The sequence below is a fragment of the Microcaecilia unicolor genome, chromosome 11 (genome assembly GCF_901765095.1).
Source record: "Microcaecilia unicolor chromosome 11, aMicUni1.1, whole genome shotgun sequence".
Lineage (NCBI taxonomy): Eukaryota > Metazoa > Chordata > Amphibia > Gymnophiona > Siphonopidae > Microcaecilia > Microcaecilia unicolor.
In genome coordinates, this window is record NC_044041.1 from 95,651,106 (window position 1) to 95,678,449 (window position 27,344).

At 44.7% G+C, this 27,344-nt stretch overlaps 1 protein-coding gene across 1 annotated transcript; it reads left to right on the plus strand.

Annotated features, from left to right (window-relative positions):
• Positions 1-9,160: 9,160 nt before the first annotated feature.
• Positions 9,161-27,023, plus strand: SMIM7 (small integral membrane protein 7). Its single transcript, XM_030219930.1, is given in 5 exon segments — positions 9,161-9,367; positions 17,008-17,049; positions 24,274-24,326; positions 26,930-26,968; positions 26,971-27,023. Coding segments are annotated over 5 exon segments (213 nt in total). The 5' UTR covers positions 9,161-9,341.
• The last annotated feature ends 321 nt before the right edge of the window (positions 27,024-27,344 follow it).

The following is a 27,344-nucleotide window of genomic DNA, read 5'->3' on the forward strand; positions in this document are numbered from 1 at the left end:
GAGAGAGTGAATGTGCGAGTGTGTGTGTGTGTGACAGAGAGAGTGAGACTGGGTGCAAGTGTGTCTGTGAGAGAGTGTGTGTGTGAGAATGAGAGTGTGTGCGACTGCGTATCTGAGACACAGTGAGTGTGAGAGAGAGAAAGTGTGTTTCACACAGATACAGTGTGTGTGAGAGAGAGAGTGTGTGTGAGACAGAGAGAGTGTGAGAGAATATGTATGCTATCTTTTCGCAGCCCTATGCCATGGAGGATATCTTTTCTCCCACACTCCCCGCCCAGATGCACACAGTGGAGGCGTTGGGTTTCTTCTCTCACCCTCTTGTAGTTTCCAACCCCTCCTCCTGCCACAGTCTCACTGCGTCTCATCCTTCGAAACTCATGCCATCCATCTATTCTACCCGACACCACTCAGAGTTGCAGTCATCTACCGCCCCCCTGATAAGCCCCTCTCTTCATTCCTTACTGACTTCGATGCTTGGCTCACCGTCTTTCTTGATCCCTCATCTCCATCCCTCATTCTTGGTGATTTTAACATTCACGTTGACAACCCTTCCAACTCCTACGCTTCTAAATTCCTCACTCTGACATCCTCCTTTAACCTCCAACTATGCTCTACCACCCCTACTCACCGTAATGGCCATTGTCTCGACCTCGTTCTCTTCTCTTCCTGCTCACCTTCCAATCTCTGCACCTCAGTCCTTCCTATCTCAGATCATCACCTAATCACCCTCACACTTCATCACCCTCCCCCTCAACCTCGCCCAACTATAACCACTGCCTTCAGGAATCTCCAAGCTGTCGACCCCCCTCCCCTATCCTCTCACATCTCCAATCTCTTCCCTTCCATCTCGTCTTCTGAATCTGTCGACACGGCTGTCTCTACCTACAATGAAATTCTCTCCACTTCTCTGGATACCCTAGCACCATCTGTCTCTCGCCCCACTAAGCGCATTAAACCTCAGCCCTGGTTAACCCCTTGCATCCGTTACCTTCGCTCCTGCACCCGATCTGCTGAACGACTCTGGAGGAAATCTCGCACCCTGTCAGACTTCACCCATTACAAATTCATGTTATCCTCCTTCCAGTCCTCCCTATTCCTTGCCAAACAGGAATATTATTCTCAATTAACCAATTCTCTTGGCTCCAACCCTCGTCGCCTCTTCGCCACCCTCAACTCCCTACTTAAAGTGCCCTCCACTCCCACCCCCCCTCACTCTCGCCTCAAACACTTGCTGACTACTTCCACGATAAAGTGCAGAAGATAAACCTTGAATTCACTTCCAGGCCTTCTCCTCCCTGTGACTTCTTAACCCACTCCCTCAACCAACCTAACCTGGCCTCCTTCTCCTCCTTCCCTGAGATCACCGAAGAGGAAACTGCTCGCCTTCTTTCTTCCTCTAAGTGCACCACCTGTTCCTCTGATCCCATTCCCACCAATCTGCTTACCAACATCTCTCCTACAGTTAACCCCTCAATCTGTCACATCCTCAACCTCTCTCTCTCCACTGCTACGGTCCCTGACACCTTCAAGCACGCTGTAGTCACACCACTTCTCAAAAAACCATCACTTGACCCCACCTGTCCCTCCAACTACCGCCACATCTCTCTCCTACCCTTCCTCTCCAAATTACTTGAACGCGCTGTCCACAGCCGCTGCCTTGATTTCCTCTCCTCTCAGGCCATCCTCGATCCGCTTCAATCCGGCTTTCGCCCACTACACTCGACAGAAACAGCACTCTCTAAAGTCTGCAATGACCTGTTCCTTGCCAAATCCAAAGGTCACTATTCCATCCTCATCCTCCTCGACCTATCTGCCGCCTTTGACACCGTCAATCATAATTTACTCCTTGACACACTGTCCTCATTTGGGTTCCAGGGCTCCGTCCTCTCCTGGTTCTCTTCGTATCTTTCCCAACGCACCTTCAGAGTATTTTCTAATGGCTCTTCTTCCACCCCCGTCCCGCTCTCTGTTGGGGTTCCTCAAGGATCTGTCCTTGGACCGCTTCTTTTCTCGATATACACCTCTTCCCTGGGCTCGCTGATCTCATCACACGGTTTCCAGTACCATCTCTATGCTAATGACACCCAGCTTTACCTCTCCACTCCCGACATCACAGTCGAAACCCAGGCCAAAGTTTCGGCCTGCCTTTCAGACATCGCTGCCTAGATGTCCAACCGGCATCTGAAACTGAACATGGCAAAGACTGAGCTCCTTGTCTTTCCACCCAAACCCTCTTCTCCTCTTCCCCCACTTTCCATCTCTGTTGACAATGCCCTCATCCTCCCTGTCTCTTCAGCCCGCAATCTCGAAGTCATTTTCGACTCCTCCCTCTCCTTCTGCCCATATCCAGCAGACAGCTGTCGCTTCTTCCTCTATAATATTAGCAAAATTCGCCCATCCTCTCTGAACAGACCACCCGAACACTCGTCCACTCGCTCGTTACCTCTCATCTTGACTATTGCAACCTTCTCCTCGCTGGCCTCCCGCTTAGCCACCTATCCCCCCTTCAATCTGTCCAAAATTCCGCCGCACGTCTTATCTACCGCGTGAACCGATACTCACATATCACCCCTCTCCTCAAGTCGCTTCACTGGCTCCTGATCCGCTACCGTATACAGTTCAAGCTTCTCCTATTGACCTTCAAGTGCACTCAATCTGCAGCCCCCCATTACCTCTCTACCCTCCTCTCCCCGTATGTTCCCAACCGTAACCTCTGCTCTCAGAACAAATCACTCCTATCTGTACCCTTCTCCACCACCGCTAACTCCAGACTCCGCCCCTTCCGCCTCGCATCACCTTATGCCTGGAACAGACTTCCCGAGCCCATACGCCATGCGCCCTCCCTGCCCATTTTCAAGTCCTTACTCAAAGCCCATCTCTTCTCCCTTATTTTTGGCGACTAACCACCTTCCCCATTCATGATACCTATACTGACTACATAGCTTGTTTCCTTTAGATTGTAAGCTCTCTTGAGCAGGGACTGTCCTTCCCCATGTTTAAACTTGTACAACGCTGCATAACCCTGGCAGTGCTATAGAAATTCACTATATTAAACTTGGGTTCAAAATAATTTATCTTTTTTTATTTTTATGTATGTACTTTAAAAAAAAATACTATAAAGTGTTTTAAATTATTTTAAATGTGCTCAGACCATACCGTTTACACCCATTATATCCCCAAGAGGAATATGTGGTGGTGTCACAATGGAACCATCATTGCACATATGATGTTCCACCTCCTAATATTTGTGTATGTACATACAGCTGAGCCCAAGTAGATCTTAATCACTGGTGTATGCGTATATTTATAATGCATATGTATAGGTCATAAACTATTCACATTAAATATTGCTAGACTTGAGCTCAAACCTCCACCCATAGATTATGGTGCTTTCCTTATTACCATCTAATACATGGATAATAAAACATACCATTCAACATTTGTTTGAACCTAAAGGAGGTAAATGTTAATTCATGACACCCTGATCTCACTTCCCCCACATATCTTACAAAAACCAACCCACAGTGCGATATACACTCATATTCACATAATTATTTCACTTCCCTTGGGGTATATTGTGCTCCTGCTTGTGCTTCATTAAAATCACATATCATTCATCCATTCCAATCTTGCCATCAAAATAACTGCTCCCTTTAACTCTGGCTGAGTTTCAAAAGTCTTCATCAGAAAGGGAAACTAAAAATAGGAAAACACTCTTTTACAAACATACCACACTTACAGGGTGAAGTATACACTCACAAAGCTTCAAACAAACTCACTGTATTAGAACAAAATAACTCACAATACTAATCTTTTAAACCAATTTACAGGCATCATAAATCCCCCGGGTAGGATCGCCTCTGGAACCCTTCCTCACTCCACGGAGAGCGTCTGACGTCACGCTCCCGTGCTCCTTAAGTACCTGAATTAGTGCAGCTCTGACCTTAGCATTTACCAGCTGAAAACAACTTCCCTTAAAGTGACAGCAACTTTCTTAGAACTTTCTTAAACCCTCCCGAGCCTACAGCCCTTAAACATAAGTATCAAAGCTCAGAGACAATTGTAAAACCACAGGGGGTCAATTTAACACCAGTCAAAGCCACTCCACCTCCCTGTTCAATCCCGAAGGGTGAACAGTGTTCCAGGAAAATATCAGACGCTGCTCCTTTTGGGCTAGAATTTCACTTAAATTGCCCCCTCTGGTCAATTCAATATGAAGCAGCACTGTATAACGTAAATCCTGAATGTGATGATTATACTCCTGCCAGTGTCCAGATAAAGGAGCCTCAGGCTTACATGTACGAATGTTACTGACATGTTCCCCATCCGAATCTTGATTTTTCTAGTTGTATGACCAATATAAAAAAACCCACACGGACACTATATGCAGTATGGTACAACTCAGGGGGTTGTATACTGCATATGGTGTCCGTGTGGGTTTTTTTATATTGGTCATACAACTAGAAAAATCAAGATTCGGATTGGGGAACATGTCAGTAACATTCGTACATGTAAGCCTGAGGCTCCTTTATCTGGACACTGGCAGGAGTATAATCATCACATTCAGGATTTACGTTATACAGTGCTGCTTCATATTGAATTGACCAGAGGGGGCAATTTAAGTGAAATTCTAGCCCAAAAGGAGCAGCGTCTGATATTTTCCTGGAACACTGTTCACCCTTCGGGATTGAACAGGGAGGTGGAGTGGCTTTGACTGGTGTTAAATTGACCCCCTGTGGTTTTACAATTGTCTCTGAGCTTTGATACTTATGTTTAAGGGCTGTAGGCTCGGGAGGGTTTAAGAAAGTTCTAAGAAAGTTGCTGTCACTTTAAGGGAAGTTGTTTTCAGCTGGTAAATGCTAAGGTCAGAGCTGCACTAATTCAGGTACTTAAGGAGCACGGGAGCGTGACGTCAGACGCTCTCCGTGGAGTGAGGAAGGGTTCCAGAGGCGATCCTACCCGGGGGATTTATGATGCCTGTAAATTGGTTTAAAAGATTAGTATTGTGAGTTATTTTGTTCTAATACAGTGAGTTTGTTTGAAGCTTTGTGAGTGTATACTTCACCCTGTAAGTGTGGTATGTTTGTAAAAGAGTGTTTTCCTATTTTTAGTTTCCCTTTCTGATGAAGACTTTTGAAACTCGGCCAGAGTTAAAGGGAGCAGTTATTTTGATGGCAAGATTGGAATGGATGAATGATATGTGATTTTAATGAAGCACAAGCAGGAGCACAATATACCCCAAGGGAAGTGAAATAATTATGTGAATATGAGTGTATATCGCACTGTGGGTTGGTTTTTGTAAGATATGTGGGGGAAGTGAGATCAGGGTGTCATGAATTAACATTTACCTCCTTTAGGTTCAAACAAATGTTGAATGGTATGTTTTATTATCCATGTATTAGATGGTAATAAGGAAAGCACCATAATCTATGGGTGGAGGTTTGAGCTCAAGTCTAGCAATATTTAATGTGAATAGTTTATGACCTATACATATGCATTATAAATATACGCATACACCAGTGATTAAGATCTACTTGGGCTCAGCTGTATGTACATACACAAATATTAGGAGGTGGAACATCATATGTGCAATGATGGTTCCATTGTGACACCACCACATATTCCTCTTGGGGATATAATGGGTGTAAACGGTATGGTCTGAGCACATTTAAAATAATTTAAAACACTTTATAGTATTTTTTTAAAGTGCATACATAAAAATAAAAAAAGATAAATTATTTTGAACCCAAGTTTAATATAGTGAGTTTAAGGTTTAACTTGGTTTGTGGATTTGTTCTTCCTGATTTTTTGTGAAGTGCTATAGAAATGCCTAGTAGTAGTAGTACACAGACTCTCTGTGAGACCAAGAGGCATATTTTCAAAGCACTTAGCCTTCCAAAGTTCCATAGAAACCTATGGAACTTTGGAAGGCTAAGTGCTTTGAAAATATGCCTCCAAGAGAGTGTATGAGACAGAGAGAGTGTGTGAGAGGGACTGTGTGACACATAGAGAGTGAATGTGATACAGTAAGAGACATAAAGTGTATGAGAGACAGTGTGTGAGAGTGAGAGAAAGACACTGACGGTGAGAGAGAGAGAGAGAGACAGAGTGTGTGCGTGACAGAGATACCTCCCTCCCTCTCTGGTCTCAGGATCCCCTTCCCCCTCTCCCCTCCCTCCCCCCTCTCAGGTCTCAGGACCCCCTCCCCCTCTCTGATCTCAGGACCCCCCCCCCCGGACTCAGGACCCCCCCCCGCCTTCCCTCTGTCGTCGACCGTCTGCCCTCTGCATTGAAATTGCAGTCTCACCTCCATGAAAGCAGCGGTGCAGGCAGCTTAACGCCTCCCTTCGGGCCTCCTTCCCTTCCTGTGTCCCGCCCTTGTCTGACGCAACTTCCGTGAGGGAAGGAGGGCCGAAGGGAGGCGTTCTGCTGCCTGCAGCACTGCTTTCACGGAGGGGGCGTAGAGGGGGGAGCAGTGGCTGCGGCGACCTCGGGAGTGGGGGGTGGAGGGGGGGAATGGTGGCGACACTGGGGGGGGTGAAGGGGCGACCTCGGGGGGGTGGAGGGGGGAGCAGTGGCGACCTCAGGGGGGTGGAGGGGGGAGCGGCAGCGACCTGGGGGGGGGGGGGCGTGATGGCAAGGGTGGCAGGGGTGGGGTCTCGTGCTGCTATTGTGCGGTTGGTCAGTGCTGCGTGTGACGTCAACTTGTGTTACGGAGCCTAGCAGACCAACTCCAAAGAAGTCACGAACACAGGCAGCAAGACCAATAGAACGTTGGAGGTGAGAATTATTATATAGGATATCACTTATAAATCTTGACAGTAAAATAAATACCAAACTGCTAGCTTTCAGGTTGTCCTCCATCCTCCCGTCATTAACCTATCCAGATCAGAATGGATTTATGCCAAATAGATCCACCTCCAATAAGTCAAGACTTTTTTGTAATATACTTTCCTCAGCATCTAATTATTCAGTCCTTGGTTGCTCTATCCCTGGATGCAGAGAAGGCATTTGAATGAGTGGAATGGTCTTATTTATTTAAGGTTCTATCCTAGTTTGGTTTTGACACTCCTTTTAATAATATGATTAAAATCCTGTATTTAAATCCCCAAGCCAGAATCTTTGTCAATGATATACTCTCGTCTGCCTTCTCTGTAAACAGAGCTACAAGACAGGGATGTTCCCTATCCCCCTTTTGTTTAATCTAGCAATTGATCATTTAGCCAAATCCTTAAACAAAATCCATTAATCGATTACAAAACTAATAACTTTGAAGTTAAATTGTCCCTTTATGCAGATGATTTACTTCTTTATACCACCTCCAATTCAATTCCTCATATATTAAACTTAATTAAAGATTTTTCCCCACATATCAGACTACAAACTGAATTGAGGTAAAACAGAATGTCTCCCTCTTAATAATTTAGGGTCCTGTTTACTATGCTGCACTATAGGTGTGCAAACATTTTAGTGTACACAAAAAATTAGCACACGCTAATGATAGAGACACCCATTATGTGTCACTAGCGTTAGTTAGCGAATGCTAATTTTTAGTGCACACTAAAAAGTTAGTGCGCCTACAGCACAGCTTAGTAAACAGGGCTCTTGGTTGACTTTCAAAATTTAGTATCCTTACCATTTAAAATCCAAACAGATATTATTAAATACCTAGGTATTTTTTCAATAAATCTATTGAAGTTACCATTAATACAAATATTACCACTTTTTATCCTTTCTGAAAGATATAACTTCCCATTGGTTCCCTCAGTATTATAAAATATTTCAAACTCACTCTAAACAATTATGCTCTTCTTCGCAGAAAGCTTGGGAAACTGATTCTAGTGAGCAATTGTCAGATAAACAATGGTCTCTTTTCTAGCTCCATGGCCCCAGATCTTCTCTCTCTTCCTCCATCACTCAATCTCTTTTAAATCATTTAAAAGCAATTTTTCCTCTACTGATTTATGTTGGTCCTGTTCCAAACAAAAAGGATCACTTAAACATATATTATTTGATTGTAACAATGTAAACACCTTTTTGCTTGATATTTGGTCCAAAATGCAGGAAATTATAGAATTTACAAATCCCTTGGCTTTTAAGCAATTATCTGGAAATCTCTTGTAATGTTTTATTCTCTCTCAAATGAAGAAGCCTCTCTCATTTTCTCATCTCCTTAGCTCTAAAATTGGTTATTCAACACTGGAAAGATAATTCTAACTTGTCTATTTTTTATGGTGGAATACTGTACTATTGTTTAAGAAATAGGAAGACATTTCTCTAAAGTTCATTTCCCCAAATTGTAAATGTAAGCATAAAAGGCTTAAGTTTGATCATTATTTATCTAAACACTCAGCAATTTCCAGTGTACCGTAAGAGTGTTTCCTCTCATCTGCTCATTTATCTTGTTTTATGCTTCATGTTTGAAGCGTTTTGTTCTTCCTTGTGTATGCATATATAACATGTTAATAACGAATACATGTCAGCTCTATATGATTTTGTATTATTGTAATGTTAAATAACCTTAAAAAGATTATTTAAAAAAAATAATAATGGACAGGAGACCAGGTGACGTGAACACGTTGAAACCGATTGGGTTGGTCTCTGTTTCCGCTCCCGTGTGGCCGTCGTCCAGTGCATTCAGGGCAGGTGGGCCTGTGGGCTGCTGCATCCTCGTTGTCGTTCTTCAGCGCACCTTAGTAAAAGCACCCCTTTGTGAGTAGATTTAATTTTCAATACTGACAGCTCAAGTGACAAATGCAGACAGTGAAGTGATGCTAGCTTCTCATGCAGGGTTCCCCTGCTCGGACACTAGCACTTTACCCCAGGTCACCAGCAAGACACCCAAATACTGCAGGATATGTATGTGCCCCTTCTGTCGTGGACTGTTCTCGGGCTCTCAACCGGGCGGGGACACTTTACCAAATCCTCTCGTACTAATCACACCGGCCCTGACATCAAAGCAGCCTTGACAGTTCGGCTTCGGTTCGGTTCCAAGAGCGGCTTAAGGAGACTAGCTATCCCAGTATCGTTCTAGGGCAAGTGGCGCGTTGTTGCGTTCCCATAGCAACCCTCCGAAGACGTCAGGGCGCGGCGCGGCTAAGACCTGTTGTAAACAATCCCTGATGTCACACCTCCTGCGACTCTGTGTGACGAGTTTGGAGGCGCTTCCTCTGCCGGCCAACTAAGCTAAACCAAGAAGGTTAGATTGAGGGGCCTCCTCCTGGGCTTTCCGTGATTGGTTATTGGTCGGGGGTAGGAGCCGGGCCCGGAAGGAACAAGGAGGTTAGCCGGAAGGTTGGTTCTTGGCTGGGTGACGGGCTGCTCGGTGAGGTGGCCTGAAGATGATCGGAGACGTATTATTATTCGGGTAAATAAGCTTTTATTCTTTCGAACTGCGACGATTGCAGACCTTTCTCCCCCGGGTTTATAGTAGGTTTATTGATCATAATCAATTAAATACTAGCATGCCATGAACTAGATTTTTTTTCTTGGCAAATTTTATTTTTCAAATAGCATAAACCCCCAAAAGTAAATGCTACATTATTTGATATACTATTGGCCTTGACTACTCAAATGGTTTATGTCAATTGGAAAATTTTTCTTTTTTTTTTAATGTTACATTTTGGTGGAACGTTGTCTTAATGGTCCATGGCTTTGAGTTTAAGGCAAAGCCACACAGGAGCAGAGGGTGACAAACTGACTTCCAGCCTGGTAGTGATTCTTCAAAGTTTCTTTATTTAAAGATAACATGGGCCCGTGTTTTGGCGGATGCGCCTCAGGGGTCACAAGACTCTGTCTGTGTAAACAGAATTTGAACTTTGTGCAATAGATGAATGTAGATTCCAGGATAAAATACTGAACTGGATACAGTATGTAGTCTCTCAAAACAGCTCTCAATGCACAGCTGCAATGAGGGGCTGTTTGCCGAAACATGGACCCGTATCTGGTAATTTCTCTGGAGCCTTTAAATAAAGAAACTTTGAAGATTTCATTCCCATGCTGGAAATCAGTTGTCGGCTTCTGCACCTGTGTGGCTTTTCTTTGGTGTTCTGCTGAGAGTTTGTGCTGCTTCTTCTCTTTGACATTTTCAGGTTAAAGCATCAGAATTCACTCATAGACGACATATAATTTAAAGGGTGTGGTTTCCAATGGTAGATTCCTTATCCTAGTATTGACAATCTGTGTATTTAATATCATTTTCAAGCTCTATATTTTATTCTTGTAAAATATCTTATTATAAGCTCTATATTTTATTATTGTAAAAGTTTACTCTAAGTACATCAATAGCATCTTCTTGTTTTTTTCTAAATACAGACTGATTGCTGCAACTTGCTTCCTCTCTTCAATAGTCCCTTGCCCTATGTGGCCTGTCTGTCTGTCCTACCCTTATCCCTTATTTGTCCTGTCTGTCTGTCCTGATTTAGATTGTAAGCTCTTAGAGCAGGGACTGTCTTTTCTTCATGTTCAATTGTGAAGCGCTGCGTATGACTGGTAGCGCTATAGAAATGATTTATAGTAGTAGTGATACTAAAACGGCAGGATCCCTCTTGTGTTTCCAACTTCATACAGCTTCTCCTCTTCAGTTTATTTTATTTATTTATTTGTAGCATTTGTATCCCACATTTTCCCATCAATTTGCAGGCTCAATGTGGCTTACATTTGCCATAATGGCGGTTGCCATTTCCGGGTAACAGAATTACAAATGGTATTGCGTTAAGGTGCAATCATACATGGTAACATACATGGAGCATATATATGGAACAGATTATACCAAGTAACAACGAATAATGACAGATCACCACCTTGGACACCGGAATGTGGAGTTCCTCAGGGATCCCCCCTTTCGCCAACTATTTTCAACCTTATGATGATACCACTAGCCAAACTTCTAGCCAACCAGAACTTTAACCCCTACATATACGCGGATGATGTCACGATCCACATCCCGTTCAAAAGTAACTTAAACGAAATAACCAACGAGATAAACCAGAGCCTCCAAATCATGCACTCTTGGGCGGACTCATTCCAGTTAAAACTGAACGCAGAAAAAACTCAATGTCTAGTTCTCACTTCCCAATACAACACAATCAATTACCCTACCATAACCACACCATACTGCATACTCCCTATCTCAGAAAACCTGAAAATTCTTGGAGTCACTATTGATCGATACCTCACACTCGATACCACGTGAAGAATACAACGAAAAAAATGTTCTACTCGATGTGGAAACTCAAAAGAATAAAACCTTTTTTCCCAAGAAACATCTTCCGTACCCTAGTACAGTCATTAGTAATAAGTCATCTGGACTACTGTAACACTTTGTACGCAGGCTGTAAAGAACAGACCATTAAAAAACTCCAAACAGCCCAGAACACCGCAGCCAGACTCATCTTTGGAAAAACTAAATACGAGAGGGCAAAACCTCTAAGAGAGAAACTACATTGGCTACCACTCAAGGAAGGAATCGAGTTCAAGATCTGCACAACCGTCCACAAAATCATCCACGCAGACGCCCCACTCTACATGTTAAACCTAGTGGACCTACCACCTAGAAACGCCAAAAGATCAGCCCGCAAATTCCTCAATCTGAACTTCCCCAGCTGCAAAGGAATTAAATACAAACAATCATACGCCACTACTTTTGCGTATAAAAGCACACAGATCTGGAACGCATTACCCATGGCCCTGAAAAATATGGACAATCTAACCAGCTTTCGCAAATCTTTGAAGACACACCTCTTCAACAAAGCCTACGAAAGACATCCTTAATAAATCACTCCTCATCACTCAGGTGCATCAAAAACGCCTCTCACAACACCTTCCTAGCACCTTGCATCTAACTCATCTACTTTCAGCCTATCTCTCTATATAAAACGCACCTCCAACGTTCTAATGAAGCCTCACTTTCCCAACGTTCTAAAATGAGGCGGCTGAGACCGCTTTTCGTCCAGTAGTGTCTGCCCCACCCACGATGCGTCAAACGTGATGACGTCGATGGCGGAGCAATGACAACCAATGAAACGAACTAGCGACCCAGGCAGGGGGAGGAGAGTTTCTGTACTCCTCCCCCTGCCTACGATTCAGCTGTCACTGCCCGCTCCACAGACCTTAAAACTAGCCCCTCCTCCCAAAGCACATAGCTCCCCAGCCCCAAGATTACCCACACGCTGTCCAATACGGAGTCAGCCTTGGCATTTACAGACGGAACACATGTCGTTCTCCGGGAAAGGACTCACGTTCGACCACAAGAAACGGAGCCCTGCGCACACTCACAAGAGTCACACTCAACCTCAAAAGGACCCAAGACCATGTGCTGCGGCGCCGCTATCAGAGCACAAGAAAGGATCAAACGGGAATGCACAGCTTGATGCCCAGCAACGGCGCACGCCTCCACACCCACAGCTGATTCAAAGTTTGCTGTCCACACACAGAGGAAGGTTCGATGGCCCCAGCAAACGAACAGGACCCGAATTACAGCAACGGATCACGCCCATCTGCCAGCCCCAATCAAACAATTAAGTATAGAAGCAGCAAAAGACAAACAGCTCTCCCAAGCCTGCCAAAAAAAAAAAATGACACTGTCTCCAAATACATCCAGGACCAGCTCAAGCATGAACATGACTGTGTGAGAGAAAGAAGAAGGAGGGGGAGGGGTCCAGAGGGGGAAAGGGGGGTCCTGAGACATGACAGAAGGGGGAGAGGGGGACCAGAAGGCGGGGAGGGGTCCTGCAACCACACAGAGGGAGGGAGGGAGGTATCTCTGGCACACACACAGTGTCTCTCTCAATCTCATACACTGACCACCACACACTCTATCAAGCTCATTTTCAAAGCACTTAGCCTCCCAAAGTTCCATAGAAACCTATGGAACTTAGCCTCCCAAAGTGCTTTGAAAATATGCCTATATGTCTCACACAGTGTCACATTCACACACTCGCACACACTCTCATTCTCACACACACACTCTCTCACAGACATGCTCGCACCCACACTCTCTTTCTCACACACATACATTCACTCTCTCACACACAATCACTCTTACACACACTCTCTCAAACATACACACACCCAGGAAACCCTTGCTAGCGCCCGTTTCATTTGTGTCAGAAACGGGCCTTTTTTACTAGTGTATTTATAATCATGTAATGACCTGCATCTAATTCATTTACTCTCAGCTTATGTATTTAAGATCATGTAATGACTTCATCATAACGACACTCTGTAAGCCACATTGAGCCTGCAAAAAGGTGGGATAATGTGGGGTACAAATGCAATAAATAATAATATGCCGTGTGCATACATACATGGTAAAGAAGAATACATTATGGCATTGCATGAAGGTTCCTGAGTAATAAATTAGATTGTAACATACATTAGGTCATTGACTATAGAGAGACCCTATTCGATATAAGGTTTAAAGTGATAAATCTAAGTATATGGGGAGCACAGCTATGCTGATTTTTCCCATGGAAACACCTCACTATACAGTTTGGCATGAATTGGGACATATTATTCAATATAAATAATCTGATCTGCTTTTGTTAATTTGGTAAATATGTTGTTCCCATTATGTCTGGGTGTCAATGTGTGTATGTAAATTTATTTATTTATTTATGGTTCATTTATACCCCACATTTTCCCACAAATGCAGGCACAATGTGGCTTACATGAAATTACAAAAGTAGAGAGGTACAACACATGAATTTTACAGCAGAATAAGGAGAGAGCACTAACAACAACTAGGGTGACTAAACAGCAGAATTACTAATGGAGTAAGTTTTTTCAAAAAGGAACGTTTTCAACATCTTCTTGAAAAGGTGATGGTCAGATTGAGATTTTAGGTTCAGAGGTAAAGCATTCCAAGTCTTCAGGCTGGAGTAGTGAAAAGTAGAGGCAAAAAGAAGCATGTATTTGACATCCCGGCAAGACGGATAATGCAGTTGGAGATAGGTGGTGGCTGTGTTGATGGCATTTCTACGTAGGAGGTCTATTAAAGGAATCATGTATTCTGGAGCTAGACTGTAAATTATTTTATGCGTTAAGGTGCAGAGCTTGAAAGCAATTCGCTCTCTTACTGGGAGCCAGTGTAGATTGAGATGTAGAGGCTGCGTGGGAACCATGCGCGATTTGCCCAGGATGAGTCTTGCAGCAGTGTTCTGGGCAGTCTGGAACTTTCTCAGTAGTTGCTCCTGGCAGCCCGCGTAAATCCCGCTGCAGTAGTCAAGGTGAGATAGAACTAACCAGTGAACGAGTGTGCGGAAGAGCTCTCTGGTGAGACAAAACCTAATGCGCCGCAGTCTCCACATTGTGTAGAACATCCGCTTGGTGACCACTCGCACTTGCAAATCCAGTTGCAGGTAAGGGTCCAGCTCAACACCTAGAAGTCTTAGGCTCTTTGAAATAGGGAGAGTCTGGTCTTTAATGACAAGCAAGCTGGATGAAAATCTGGTATGGATGGACGAGAGCACCAGACACTGAGTTTTATCTTTAACTTAAACCGAAATACCTCAGCCCAATGATCCATGATGGAAAAACTCGCTTCAATCAGATCTTTGATTTCATCCAATGAGGAATGGAAGGGAATAGAGATGGTTATATCATCTGCATAGATAAATGGATTCACACTTTTTTAGTAGTGGTTTAAGGTGAGTTATATCTGGTTACAGTAAGTATTTCCGTGTATCCCAGAGGGCTTACAATCTAAGGGGCCCTTTTACTAAAGCTTAGTGTGCACTAAGTGCCAGGGATGTTGAGCATTTAGCATGTGCTAAGCTTTAGTAAAGGGCGTAACTTGTACTTGAGGCAATGGAGAATGAAGTGATTTTGCTCAAGACCACAAGAAGCATTATTTTCTCCTGTGCAGTCACCAAAGTAATGAGTATTTACAGTGGTTAACACATTTACAAATGCAGCCTATTTATTTATCTTTTAAGTTTAAAGGGCACCATGCCATAGATATCATTTCTTGCTGTCATTGGGAATAACTTGTTCTTTTTCCATGTTCCAACTATTGAGGATTGGAAAACATGTAAAATAATCGCTTTTTTTCTCTCTGGAGATGCACAATCTGGATTTTAAATACAAAGCTCTCAGAATCAAAAATACAGCAAATGTCTGTTTCAAGTTAAGTTCTGATGTGTATGAAATTTGGTTTAAAAGCTGAAGTTTTTGGAGGTAGTAGTAGAAAAGGGTTAATAGTTCAAGTTGAATTTTTTTTTTTTTTTAAATTTGCATGTGAATGGGAATTGGGGCTGACTTTATGTGTATCAAATTCTAGGATGTATGAACCCTACCATGACAACACCATAAACGTGTGACAATTGCTATTTAAGACACAAACACAATTTTAGAATCATAATTTTAATGACATTGGTTAACCTTGTGTTATTTACATATGCTAATTAGTGCATGCAATATTTACACATATATTTTGAAAATCAAAAGTATGCTGGCAAATCTACCACTGGAAACTCCTCTGCTCATCCTGGGTGAAAGTATGCACAAATGACATTGCATGCATATATATACTTTTACCGGCATCTAGTCTGAGCGATTTTTAAGAAACCATTTCTCTGTATAAATCAGTTTTATGGACACAAATATCTTTTAAAATTACCCGCGTAATGGCTGTCTGGAGGGAAGAATTTTATTGTTCTTAAGGTGATAGTATCTGAGGATTTGAAGGCGATGAAACAGTGTGACAAGGCGGTGTCCGTAGCTAGAAGGTTGTTAGGCTGTATAGAGAGAGGTGTGACCAGCAGAAGGAAGGGGGTGTTGGTGCCCCTGTATAAGTCGTTGGTGAGGCCCCACCTGGAGTATTGTGTTCAGGTTTGGAGGCCGTATCTTGTTAAGGATGTAAAAAGAATTGAAGCGGTGCAAAGAAAAGCTACGACAATGGTATGGGATTTGCGTTACAAGACGTATGAGGAGAGACTTGCTGAACTAAACATGTATACTCTGGAGGAAAGGAGAAACAGGGGTGATATGATACAGACGTTCAAATATTTGAAAGGTATTAATCCGCAAACGAACTTTTCCGGAGATGGGAAGATGGTTAGAACGAGAGGACATGAAATGAGATTGAAGGGGGGCAGACTCAAGAAAAATGTCAGGAAGTATTTTTTCACGGAGAGAGTAGTGGATGCTTGGAATGCCGTCCCGCGGGAGGTGGTGGAAATGAAAATGATAACGGAATTAAAAAATGCGTGGGATAAGCATAAAGGAATCCTGTGCCGAAGGAATGGATCCTCAGGAGCTTAGTCAAGATCGGGAGGCGGGGCTGGTGGTTGGGAGGCAGGGATAGTGCTGGGCAGACTTATACGGTCTGTGCCAGAGCTGGTGGTGGGAAGCGGGACTGGTGGTTGGGAGGCGGGGATAGTGCTGGACAGACTTGTACGGTCTGTGCCAGAGCCGGTGGTTGGGAGGCAGGGCTGGTGGTTGGGAGGTGAGGATAGTGCTGGGCAGACTTATACGGTCTGTGCCCTGAAGAGCACAGTTACAAATCAAAGTAGGGTATACACAAAAAAGCAGCAAATATGAGTTATCTTGTTGGGCAGACTGGATGGACCGTGCAGGTCTTTTCTGCCGTCATCTACTACGTTACTATGTTAAGCAAATAGAACTACCATACACTTAAGTTTGGAAATGCAGTCCATCGATAATTGCCCCCCCAAAAAAATAGGTCATTGGTAATGGATCCTAAAGGCATGGACTCAGTTCTGCTTGGTACCAGAAATTAGAGCAGACTTAGATAATTTGACCAAATATGAATGAGGAGGTGGCGTTGCAGATATTAAAGTCTTAGGATGTGGTAAAGGCAGGAATAACCAAAAGGACATAGATTCAACTTGATGCATCAAACTCTGGGCCTTCCAGCTTCCAGCCTGACATTTGTGTATCTGAAACAATTATTTCTGGGAGCTGTTCTGGGTGTCTTTTCACTGATATCAGGCAGCTTATCTGAATTCTGTTGGTAACATTTTTTGCCCATTTTTTTTTTTTTAGGACATTGCTCATGAATGCGGGAGCAGTCTTAAATTTTAAACTGTAAGTTCTTATTTTTACAATTTTGTAATAACTTTGTTGCTGCAGTTCTTATAGTTCTGTGTACCCTCATGCACATGCTCTATCTCCTTTCCCCGAAGCATGACCGTGACAATCAAAGTGGCTTTCCCACTGCCTGCTTGGGAGCTGCTGTACTGGCTATAGTCTTGGTTCACTCAGTCTGCCCTGTTGCCCTTGGTCTATTATGTCAGGTGCTCTGTGATCCCTCCCTGGCCCTAATCACTAGACTCTTGTGTTCCAAACATTCTTGAATTCTGTCATAGGTTTTCATACATCTGCTCCAGCTTGTAGGAGATTCCAGGTTTCTATCACTCTCTCAGTAAAGATATACTCTCCAAGGACAAGTAGGCTATATCCTTCTCACATGTGGATGAGGTCATCCACATTACCCAGTGCGATTATGCCCCTCCATGTGTCACACAGTCCCTCTCATACACTCTCTTTGTCTCTGTGTATCATACACATACTCTCTCATACTCTCTCTGTCTCGCATACACTCTCTCTCTCACACGCTAGTATCCCCACTGTGCATGCGCGAGTGCTTTCCTACCTGCTGCAAGACCGCAGGACCAGCAGTTTCTTCATTTTCTGTGAGGAGAGAACGCACTCTTTGCGGCTCCTCACTGCGTCTGATTAGTGAGATACTTTTTGAGCTTTTTTTTGGTGCCTTCCCTGCAGGGTTTTTTCCCTGTTTTATTTTGTTTTCCGTTTGGTATATTTTTCTCCCTCTGTTTATTGTTTTAATCAGGTTTTCCCCCAACTTTAAGTTTCCTTAATTTTTTTTTTCCACGCTCTGTAGGCCCCTTAAGCCAGAACTCCAGTCAGGATTTTTTTTCCTCGTCTTTTCTCTGGTGCTTTGTCCCTTTTTTTTTAAGCCACCATCAAGTCATTTGATTTGGCTATGGCTGTTTTCCTTTTCATGTCATTGAAGGTTCCCAGTGGCTTCAAGTGCTGTGTTCTCTACATTCAGATCATCTCTGCAAAAGACACCTATTGTTGGTGTCTGCAGTATCTGGGGCTAGAACATTCCCTTGCCAGCTGTATTCTTTGTCTGTATATGCAGAAAAGAACCCAACTGTCCAGAGAGGCTCAAGAAGACAAAAGGTTTGGAGATCGGTCCAAATTGTTGACATTGGCGAAGGTGCATGCATCGGCATCGGGTTCATTGGTCCCATGGCTGCTGGACCATGTCTGACACTGGGAATGGGTGTGCATTGATCAGGTCTCCACCTGCCTCAATTCTGGCCGCTGTGCAGGGCCCCTGGTACTGGTCAGCATCGGACCCGACACCAAGGACGTTTGGGGATTCAATGTCCTCGGTATCGGGCAAAGGCCAAGAAGCACAAGCATCGATCCCCCCTTGACGCATGGTGCCAGGAGCACCAGGGTACTGAGGGTTCCGTTTTCTCCGAGAAGCATCAGTGCAGGGATGTGCGCTCTCCTTCCATTGAGGAGGTGCCAATGTGGGGTATCCATGTAGCCAGGACCAGGTGCCCGCACCGACCCCGACAGTTAGCAGGCTGCCTCTGAACTTTTACCCTTGCTTTTCGCGGTGTCGGCCCTCAATGAGCGCATCCAGGCCATTCTCCATGAATGGCAAGGCTTTTCCAACAGAGTGCATTGACATCTGAGGTGCTTGCACCAGCCATGCCTCTTCTTCCTGCCTCACAAGGCCCTCAGCCTTCAGTGAGGGCTCTGATGCCGGTGCTGCATGTGGTTCAGATGTTGACCGCCGCCCATGCTGGCACCCCCTCGATGTCGACGGTGAAACCTACACCTGAACGCCCTTCCAAACAAGAATATGGTTCCTCTCTCTCGAGGCAGGCTTGGTCTCAGCCCTCCCATGAGGAGATTTTTGCTGACACCGATGAGGAGTGCTCATGGATGTCAGAAGAGGACCCTAGGTACTTCTCGGAGGAGGACTCCTATGGTAGTCCATCTAACCCCTCCCTTCCAAAGAAAAGGAGGAAGTCTCACCTGAGAGCCTTTCCTTTCCTGCTTTTGTCAGGGAAATGGCAGCTGCCATTCCAATTTGGTTGGAGACGGAGGACAAGCCCAGGGCTGAGATGTTCAAGGTCCTGGACTATGATTTTCACCTAGAGAGGCTGTGAGAATCCCGGTTCAAAAGATCCTGCGAGACTTACAAGTGAACTGAGAGTCCCTTTCCTCCCCAAGAAGATAGACATCCATCTGGTCCAACCTCATCATTCCCTGGCTGTAGAGTCCGCACTCAGGCCCAGCTGGCTGCCCAGTCAAAACAGGGGACAAGTTTTTGAGTGACTCCAGCAGAGCATAGCCGCCATACCAGTGACCATTCTGGACGATCTACTGGTGGGAGGGAGGCTGATTTTTTTCCAAGGAAGGTGGTCCCTTGTAACCTCCAACCGATGGGTTCTTCAGATTGTCCATCTTGGTTACGCCCTTCATTGGTGTCCAAGACCTCCAACTTGCCTTCAGAGAGCATGTTCCTCCAGCTGTCAGCACAGGAACTTACCACCCTTCTAAAGGTCCATGCGGTTGATCCCATACCACCAGGGGAGGAAGGGCAAAGATTCTATTCCAGGTACTTCATTGTCCCAAAGAAAACGGAATGTATGCATCCCATCCTAGACAAGGGCTCTGAACAAATTCCTGGTAAAGAAAAGTTCAGGATGGTTTCCCTGGGCACCCTTCTCCCAATGATTCAGGCTCAAGATTGACTATGCTTTCTGGACTTAAAGGATGGCTATACTCACATCCCGATACTTCCAGGCCACAGGAAGCTTCTCGAATTTGGGTGAGAACATGTCACTTCCAGTACCATGTGTTGCCGTTTGGCCTCATGACAGCTCCCAGAGTCTTCACCAAGTGTCTAGCGATAGTCACAGTGTTCTACACAGACTGGGAGTCCATGTGTTTCCCTACCTGGACGATTGGTTGCTAAAGAGCACATCGAAGGACAGTGCTCAGGAGTCCATGAGAACAATTTGGGTGCTGGAGCTACTAGAGTTTGTTTTATTATTAAAGAATCTTTTTGTTGATTATAGAGACATAACAAACATTGTGGTGGTGGAACAGTGATGAGAAATAGTACAGAACCATACAAACAACCCCACTCTCTCCCAGAAGTTCCCCCACCCCCTTTAAACTCAAGGGTTTATTTTAAACTACCCCAAGTCCCATCTGCTCCCGGCCCAGCACTTGGAATTTATTGGAGCCCTGATAGACACACAGCAAGTACGAGACTTTCCCCCAAGTCCCATTTCCCTTTCCCTTTGATGAGAGCAGACACTTTAGTCACACCAGCCATGTGGGTTCAAGCCAGCCAACAGGTCGCAGCTTGGCAGATGTTGAGGTTGCTTGGCCACATATCCTCCACAGTATATGTCACTCCCTTGATACGTGGTAACATTCACCAGATTCCCAGAGGCCTGACATCCGAGTAACACCAGAGTTGGCTCAATCCCTCCTCAGGTGGACAATTCGATCCAATTTGACCGTGGAAATTCCATTCCAAATTGCTCAGCCCCAAAAGGTGCTGACGACGGATGCATCCTGCCTGGGGTGGGAACTCATTTGGATGGGCTTCACACCCAGGGTGCTTGGTCAACGCAGGAAACAGATCTTCAGATCAACCTTCTGGAGTTACGGGCAATTTGGAACACTCTAAAAGCTTTCAGAGATCTTCTGTTCAACCAAATTGTACTCATTCAAACGGACATCCAGGTTGCAATGTATTACACCAACAAGCAGGGGGGTACCGGATCATACCCTTTGTGAACTGGATTAGGAACTGGTTGATGGACAGACGACAGAGGGTGGTGGTAAATGGAGTTCGCTCGGAGGAGGGAAAGGTGAGTAGTGGAGTGCCTCAGGGATCGGTGCTGGGGCCGATTCTGTTCAATATATTTGTGAGTGACATTGCCGAAGGGTTAGAAGGTAAAGTTTGCCTGTTTGCAGATGATACTAAGATTTGCAACAGAGTGGACACCTGGGAGGGAGTGGAAAGCACGAAAAAGGATCTGAGGAAGCTAGAAGAATGGTCTAAGGTTTGGTAATTAAAATTCAATGTGAAGAAATGCAAAGTGATGCATTTAGGGAGTAGAAACCCATGAGAGACTTATGTGTTAGGCGGTGAGAGTCTGATAGGTACTGAGGGGGAGAGGGATCTTGGGGTGATAGTATCCGAGGATCTGAAAGCGATGAAACAGTGTGACAAGGCGGTGGCCATAGCGAGAAGGTTGCTAGGCTGTATAGAGAGAGGTGTGATCAGCAGAAGAAAGGAAGTGTTGATGCCCCTGTACAAGTCATTGGTGAGGCCCCACCTGGAGTATTGTGTTCAGTTTTGGAGGCCGTACCTTGCGAAGAAAGTTAAAAAAATGGAAGCGTTGCAAAGAAAAGCTACGAGAATGGTATGGGATTTGCGTTCCAAGACGTATGAGCAGAGACTTGCTGACCTGAACATGTATACCCTGGAGGAAAGGAGGAACAGGGGTGATATGATACAGATGTTCAAATATTTGAAAGGTATTAATCCGCAAACAAATCTTTTCCAGAGATGGGAAGGCGGTAGAACGAGAGGACATGAAATGAGATTGAAGGGGAGCAGACTCAGGAAAGATGTCAGGAAGTATTTTTTCACAGAGAGGGTGGTGGATGCTTGGAATGCCCTCCCGCGGGAGGTGGTGGAGATGAAAATGGTACGGAATTCAAACATGCATGGGATGTGCATAAGGAATCCTGTGCAGTACGAATGGATCCTCAGAAGCTTAGCCGAAATTGGATGGCGGAGCAGGTGGGGGAAGAGGGGTGGTGGTGGTTGGGAGGCGAGGATAGGGAGGGCGGCTTATACGGTCTGTGCCAGAGCCAGTGATGGGAGGTGGGACTGGTGGTTGGAGGCGGGAAATACTGCTGGGCAGACTTGTACGGTCTGGGCCCTGAAAAGGCAGGTACAAATCAAGGTAAGTTATACCATATGAGTTTGTCTTGTTGGGCAGACTGGATGGACCATGCAGGTCTTTTCTGCCGTCATCTACTATGTTACTATGTTACCCTCTGTGTCAGGAGGCCATAGGGATGAGCAATGGGCCGTCAAGAATAGGATGGTTTTCCAGAGCCACATACCTGGTGGGCAAATCCAAACCTCTGGCCACAGATTGAGCAGAGTCATGCAACCGCATGAGTGGTCGCTCAGCATGAAATCTTTGAGGTGGGACACCCCCTTGGTGGATCTCTTTGCCACTCCATTCAACCACAAGGTCCCTTGGTACTGTTTCCAGGGTCAGGGCACACGACAGACTAGCGTGGATGCCTTCCTCCTCCATTGGGGGAACAGCCTTCTGCATGCTCCCATACCTCTTGTGGGGAAGACTTGCTGGAAAATCAAGCAAAACTGGGGGACAATGATTTCTGATCGCCCATTATTGGCCCAGGGCAGATCTGGTTACCTCTTCGGGAGTTATCCTCTGAAGAACCTTGGAGATTGGAGTGTTTTCCGACTCTATCACGCAGAATGAGGGGTCTCTTCTGCATCCCAACCTCCAGTCCCTGCCATCACAACCTGGATGTTCAGAGCTTAGAATTTGCTTCCTTGCATCTTCCTAAGGGTGTCTCCAGGGTCTTGCTGGCTTCTAGGAGAGATTCCACTAAGAGGTGTTATTCTTTCAATGGAGGAGGTTTTGCCGGGCCCTAGACCCTATTTTTTGATCTACACAGACCATTCTTGAATACCTTCTGCATCTCTCCTGAGTCTGATCTATAAGGATTTCAGCTTAATGCAGTTAGTGTTTACCATCACTGTGTGGAAGGTAATCCATCTCAGGACATCCTCTAGCTGTTCGCTTCATGAGAGGTTTGTCTTGACAAAACCCCTTATCGAACCTCTACCTGTGATGGTTGTCAACATTGTCCTCACTCAGCTGATGAAAGCTCCTTTTGAACTGCTTGATTCCTGTTACCTGAGTAATTGACTTGAAAGGTCTTATCTTTGGTGGCTGTTAATTCAGCTTGCAAGGTCAGAGAGCTTCAGGCCTTAGTAATGGATTTACCTTACACTAAATTTCATCTTAACAGGTAATTCTCCACATGCACCCTAAATTCCTGCCTAAGGTTGTGTCAGAGTTCCATCTGAACCAGGTCTATCATTCTTCCAGATCTTTCCCAAACCTTATGCCCATCCCGGCGAAAGCCACTGCACATCTTGGACTGCAAGCAAGCATTGGCCTTTTTCTTAGAACAGATTAGGCTCTACAGACAGTCCATCCAGCTTTTTGTTTCTTTTGATCCCAACAGGATAGGGATTGCCACCTGGAATCTCCAGTTGGCTGGCAGATTACATTTCTTTCACTTATGCCCAGGCTGGGCTGACTCTTGAGGGTCATGTCAAGGCTCATAATGTCAGAGCCATGGCTGCGTTGGTAGCCCACTTGAGATCAGCCCTATAGAAGAAATTTGCAAAGCTGGCAATATGGTTTTCAGTCCACACATTCACATCTCACTATTGCCTTGAGCAGAATACCCAACGTCATGGTTGGTTTGGACAGACAGCTCTGCAGAATTTGTTGAGGGTCTGTAATCCAACTCCACCCCCCTTGGCCTGTTGTGTTCTGTTCCAGGCTGCACTCTCACACAGTTGTATATAGTTCAGGTTAATTACTATTTTGCCCTTGCCCTTGCCATTGCGAGGTCCAATTGACCTATGGTGGTGTTTTTGGTGAGTCTGGTAGCTAGGGGTTCCCACATGTGAGAAGGGTATGGCCCTACTTGTCCTTGGAGAAAATGAAGATGCTTACTTACCTGTAGCAGGTATTCTCTGAGGACAGCAGGTCATTCATTCTCACTACCCTCCCCCTTCCCTTGGAGTTGTTTTGAATCTTTTGTTCTGTACTGCTGGTCCAGTGCCTTGTGGCAGGCGAGAAGGCACTCGCGCATGTGCAGTGGGAACAGTAGCACATGCTCTTAAAGGTATATATGCTATTAAGTGTTCTGCACTGAGCAACATGGATATGTCACCCACATTGAGAATGAATAGCCTGCTGGTCGTCAGAGAATACCTGCTACCATAAAGTGTCTTCACTTTTTCTAAATGTCCCTCCTTCCAACTCTGTATCCCTTGTCCTCAAGCTGTTTTTGCTGTGAAAAAATACATTTTTCTTTTTGTTTACCTTTCTAGAATGCATTAGATTTTTAAATATTTCTATATGTGGCTTTATTCTTATTTCCCAACAGAAAAAGAAAGGACACCCAGGGGTTTGGAGACGAATCTCGAGAACTAACTACAGGTAATTGAGGCCCTCATGTGCAGTTTTAAATAATTGAGATTATGTGAGTACAGTTATAAACTCAAACTAAAAGGTGTCACAATCTAGTCTCCTAGACATGTTTTAATTCTAAGTAAAAGATAGTTAGCTGCATAACCTCACCTAGGTTTTGTTTTGCTGCCGAGACCCACAGTTTCTACTTATAAGTTTGTCCTTGGTCAAGTTTATTCTGTGCTGAACATTTGCTTCCTCCAGCTCCTTTCATGCACTGCTTCCATTATACAGACAGCCAGGATCTTTTGGGTCTGTAGAGTCCACACATGTTACTAGTCTGTAAGTCTACAGAAATGAACAATTTTCACTTTTCTGCAAAACTTGACATCAATACTTGTTTAAGACTTTTAACAGGGAAGCAGAAAGTTTGAGGGGAAGGAAATTTTAACTGTTTTAGGTCTCAGGATTTTTTTATATCACTTAAACTTGTGTAGCTTTCAGTGAATGGAAAACATTGGAAAGGTGTGACTCTGAGTTGTGTTCTGCAAAAACATGAGTTAATCCAGAACTCTTCAAATCTGAACCGTGCTAACAGGGTCTGAAGGTGACTTAGTGCTCTGCTAGATCATTATGCTACACTAGCGAGGATGGGGGAGATTTCCTGGCACTGGAGCAATGGAAACGTTTGGAATTATAAGGATGAATGTGGTGTTTGTTTGCTGTTGAGCATCTATTCTGATCCTGTAAGTGGCAGCTGCCACACTTATTTATTTGGATTTATAAGTGGAAGGCACTTCAAAACTCAAGAGATGTCTAGAGCTCAAACGTCTTCATATCCAAGGCTTTTGACCATAGTGTAGCAGTGACAAGCAAATTCAGGCTAGCATCTTCTGGTTCTTAGTCCTGGGAAGATATGATGGCTGGTAAGAAATGTGTTCAAAGTCCTGCAGCAGTTTAGAACCCTTGGATGCTGTTTGCTTGGCAAGTAATGAGTGGCTCCTACACTATGTATGGTCTTAGTCTCTTGCTTTTATCAGCCTGGTCAGGCTCAAGGCAATATACTTGTGATCAACAATGAGTTAGTTCACGAGGGGTAATTTTTGCACCTGAACAAATTCCGGTGTACTTTGCCCCTGCTGTTTCTGTGAGCAGTGAAATAGTCATTTGAAAATGGGAATTGTGTGTGCACTGTTTGTTGCCCCGTCCTAAACACTTCACTGATGCTCAGAACGCCAGCACTGTTCCTAACGGCACCGGAGAAATACCACCCAATCAGCGCTTCTGAATAACTCCCTCATGCTCATCGCTAATAACATGCAACTTTTTGGCCATAGGGTTGAGCATTTGGGAGATTTTTTTTTTTAAGAGTTAAGGGGAGGAAATTGCACGGCACATTCGCTCGAAAGTAGTGCATTAAGCACAACTTTTCAGTACATGCTCAGGACGCTGGCTGTCACTGTCAGTCCTGGTGGTCTGGTGGGACTGAAATGCTAGAAACCCCAGTGGTTCAGTAGGACCCCTGTCAAGGCACCTGCTCCCCCCCAAAGACGTCCTCAGTGGCCTAGCAGTGACCCCCTCCCCCCATGTACCTGAAAGGGAGGCAGGACGCAGTCCTAGTCCCTCCTCGGGTGCTACCATTTTGAGACGTGCCCCTCCTCCCTTTTAGATACAAGTGTTTTTGGGGGGGGGGGGGGGGGGCGGGTTACCGCTAGACCACCGAGGATGTCTTCGGGGGGGAGATGCCTTAATAGGGGTCCCAGTGGACCACCAGGATTTCTAGTATTTGGGGGGTGAGCCATTCATTCTCCCTATTCCTCCCCTGCTTGGCAGAACCCTAACACCATCTCCAACTGGCCTAGAGTTTGCCGTGGGAGGAGCGCCCTTCTTTGGTTCACTGCCCGCTGAGCATTGGGGAGGAATGTGGGAGGCCCTTATTAGTATGCATTTACATGCTCATTGCGCCCGGAGCTGGAAAGCTCGTTATTTCACCACGCTCGACGGCTCTGAGCATTCCGCAGGAGCAAATGCAGGTGTTAGTGGTCTATCGCTTGCATTTGCTCTGAGCATCAGGTTGCGAGAATGCTTCTTTTCAATGTGGTTAAAAGCATGTGCATTTGTGAAAAGGGCAGATTTCACCTTGGAGAATTTTTGCAGGTAACTACCTAGTTACCCAGCAATGTCCCCTTTAACATTGTCCTCGTAATAACTCTGATATGTTAGTAGGCAAGTGATTAACCATCCCTTGCCCAGCAGTACATGTAGCTAGCCATGGACTGGAGGACTTCACTCTTTGTTTAGTGAGAGCAGGGGAAGTCTGTTGTTGTTTTCAAGAACTCTGGAAATTTGTGTCAGGAAGAAATACCTGCTTGGTTCTGAATGCGCCTGAGCATGCCACGAGCTAATGTCAGCCCCTAGTGAACTGATCCAGGGACTCAAGTGTTTTTTGGGGGGTTTTTTTTAAGGTTATGGAGCGGGAGTAAAGGGCTAATTCAGAAACTGAATTTCTGAACAAGTGACTTTTATTTGAAGAGGGCAACAGTAATTTAAATTTGTGGTGAATGTGCCAATCTGATTCCAATTCAATATGCCTAACTTTTTTAAGACATCTGCTTTTTTTATTGCTGTTTCAGGTGACAACATCAGGGAATTTCTATTGAGCCTGAGATATTTCGAATTTTCATCGCACTCTGGAATATTTTTATGATGTTTTGCATGGTAGTGTAAGTATGGTGAGCTTCTCATCACTCTGATAGACATGTTCCACTTGTTCATGCAGTCATTCTAAAAAGTATTTTGTGTGGCATTTTGAGCTATCTTTTACAAACAATCTTTCTAGTTTTCATCTGTATTCAGGTGAATGCCTGCAAGTACATTCTTTTGCCCCAAAGTCTGAAGGGTTTAAAAAAAAAAAAAAAGGAAAATTGTATTTTGGGCTGGGTTCTGAGTCTCTGGCAGTTCTCTCTCTGAAAACAATAAAGAAGCATTTTGACAACTGGATTTGCCATGTTGTATTGAAACACCACTGTGACACAACTGGGAACTACA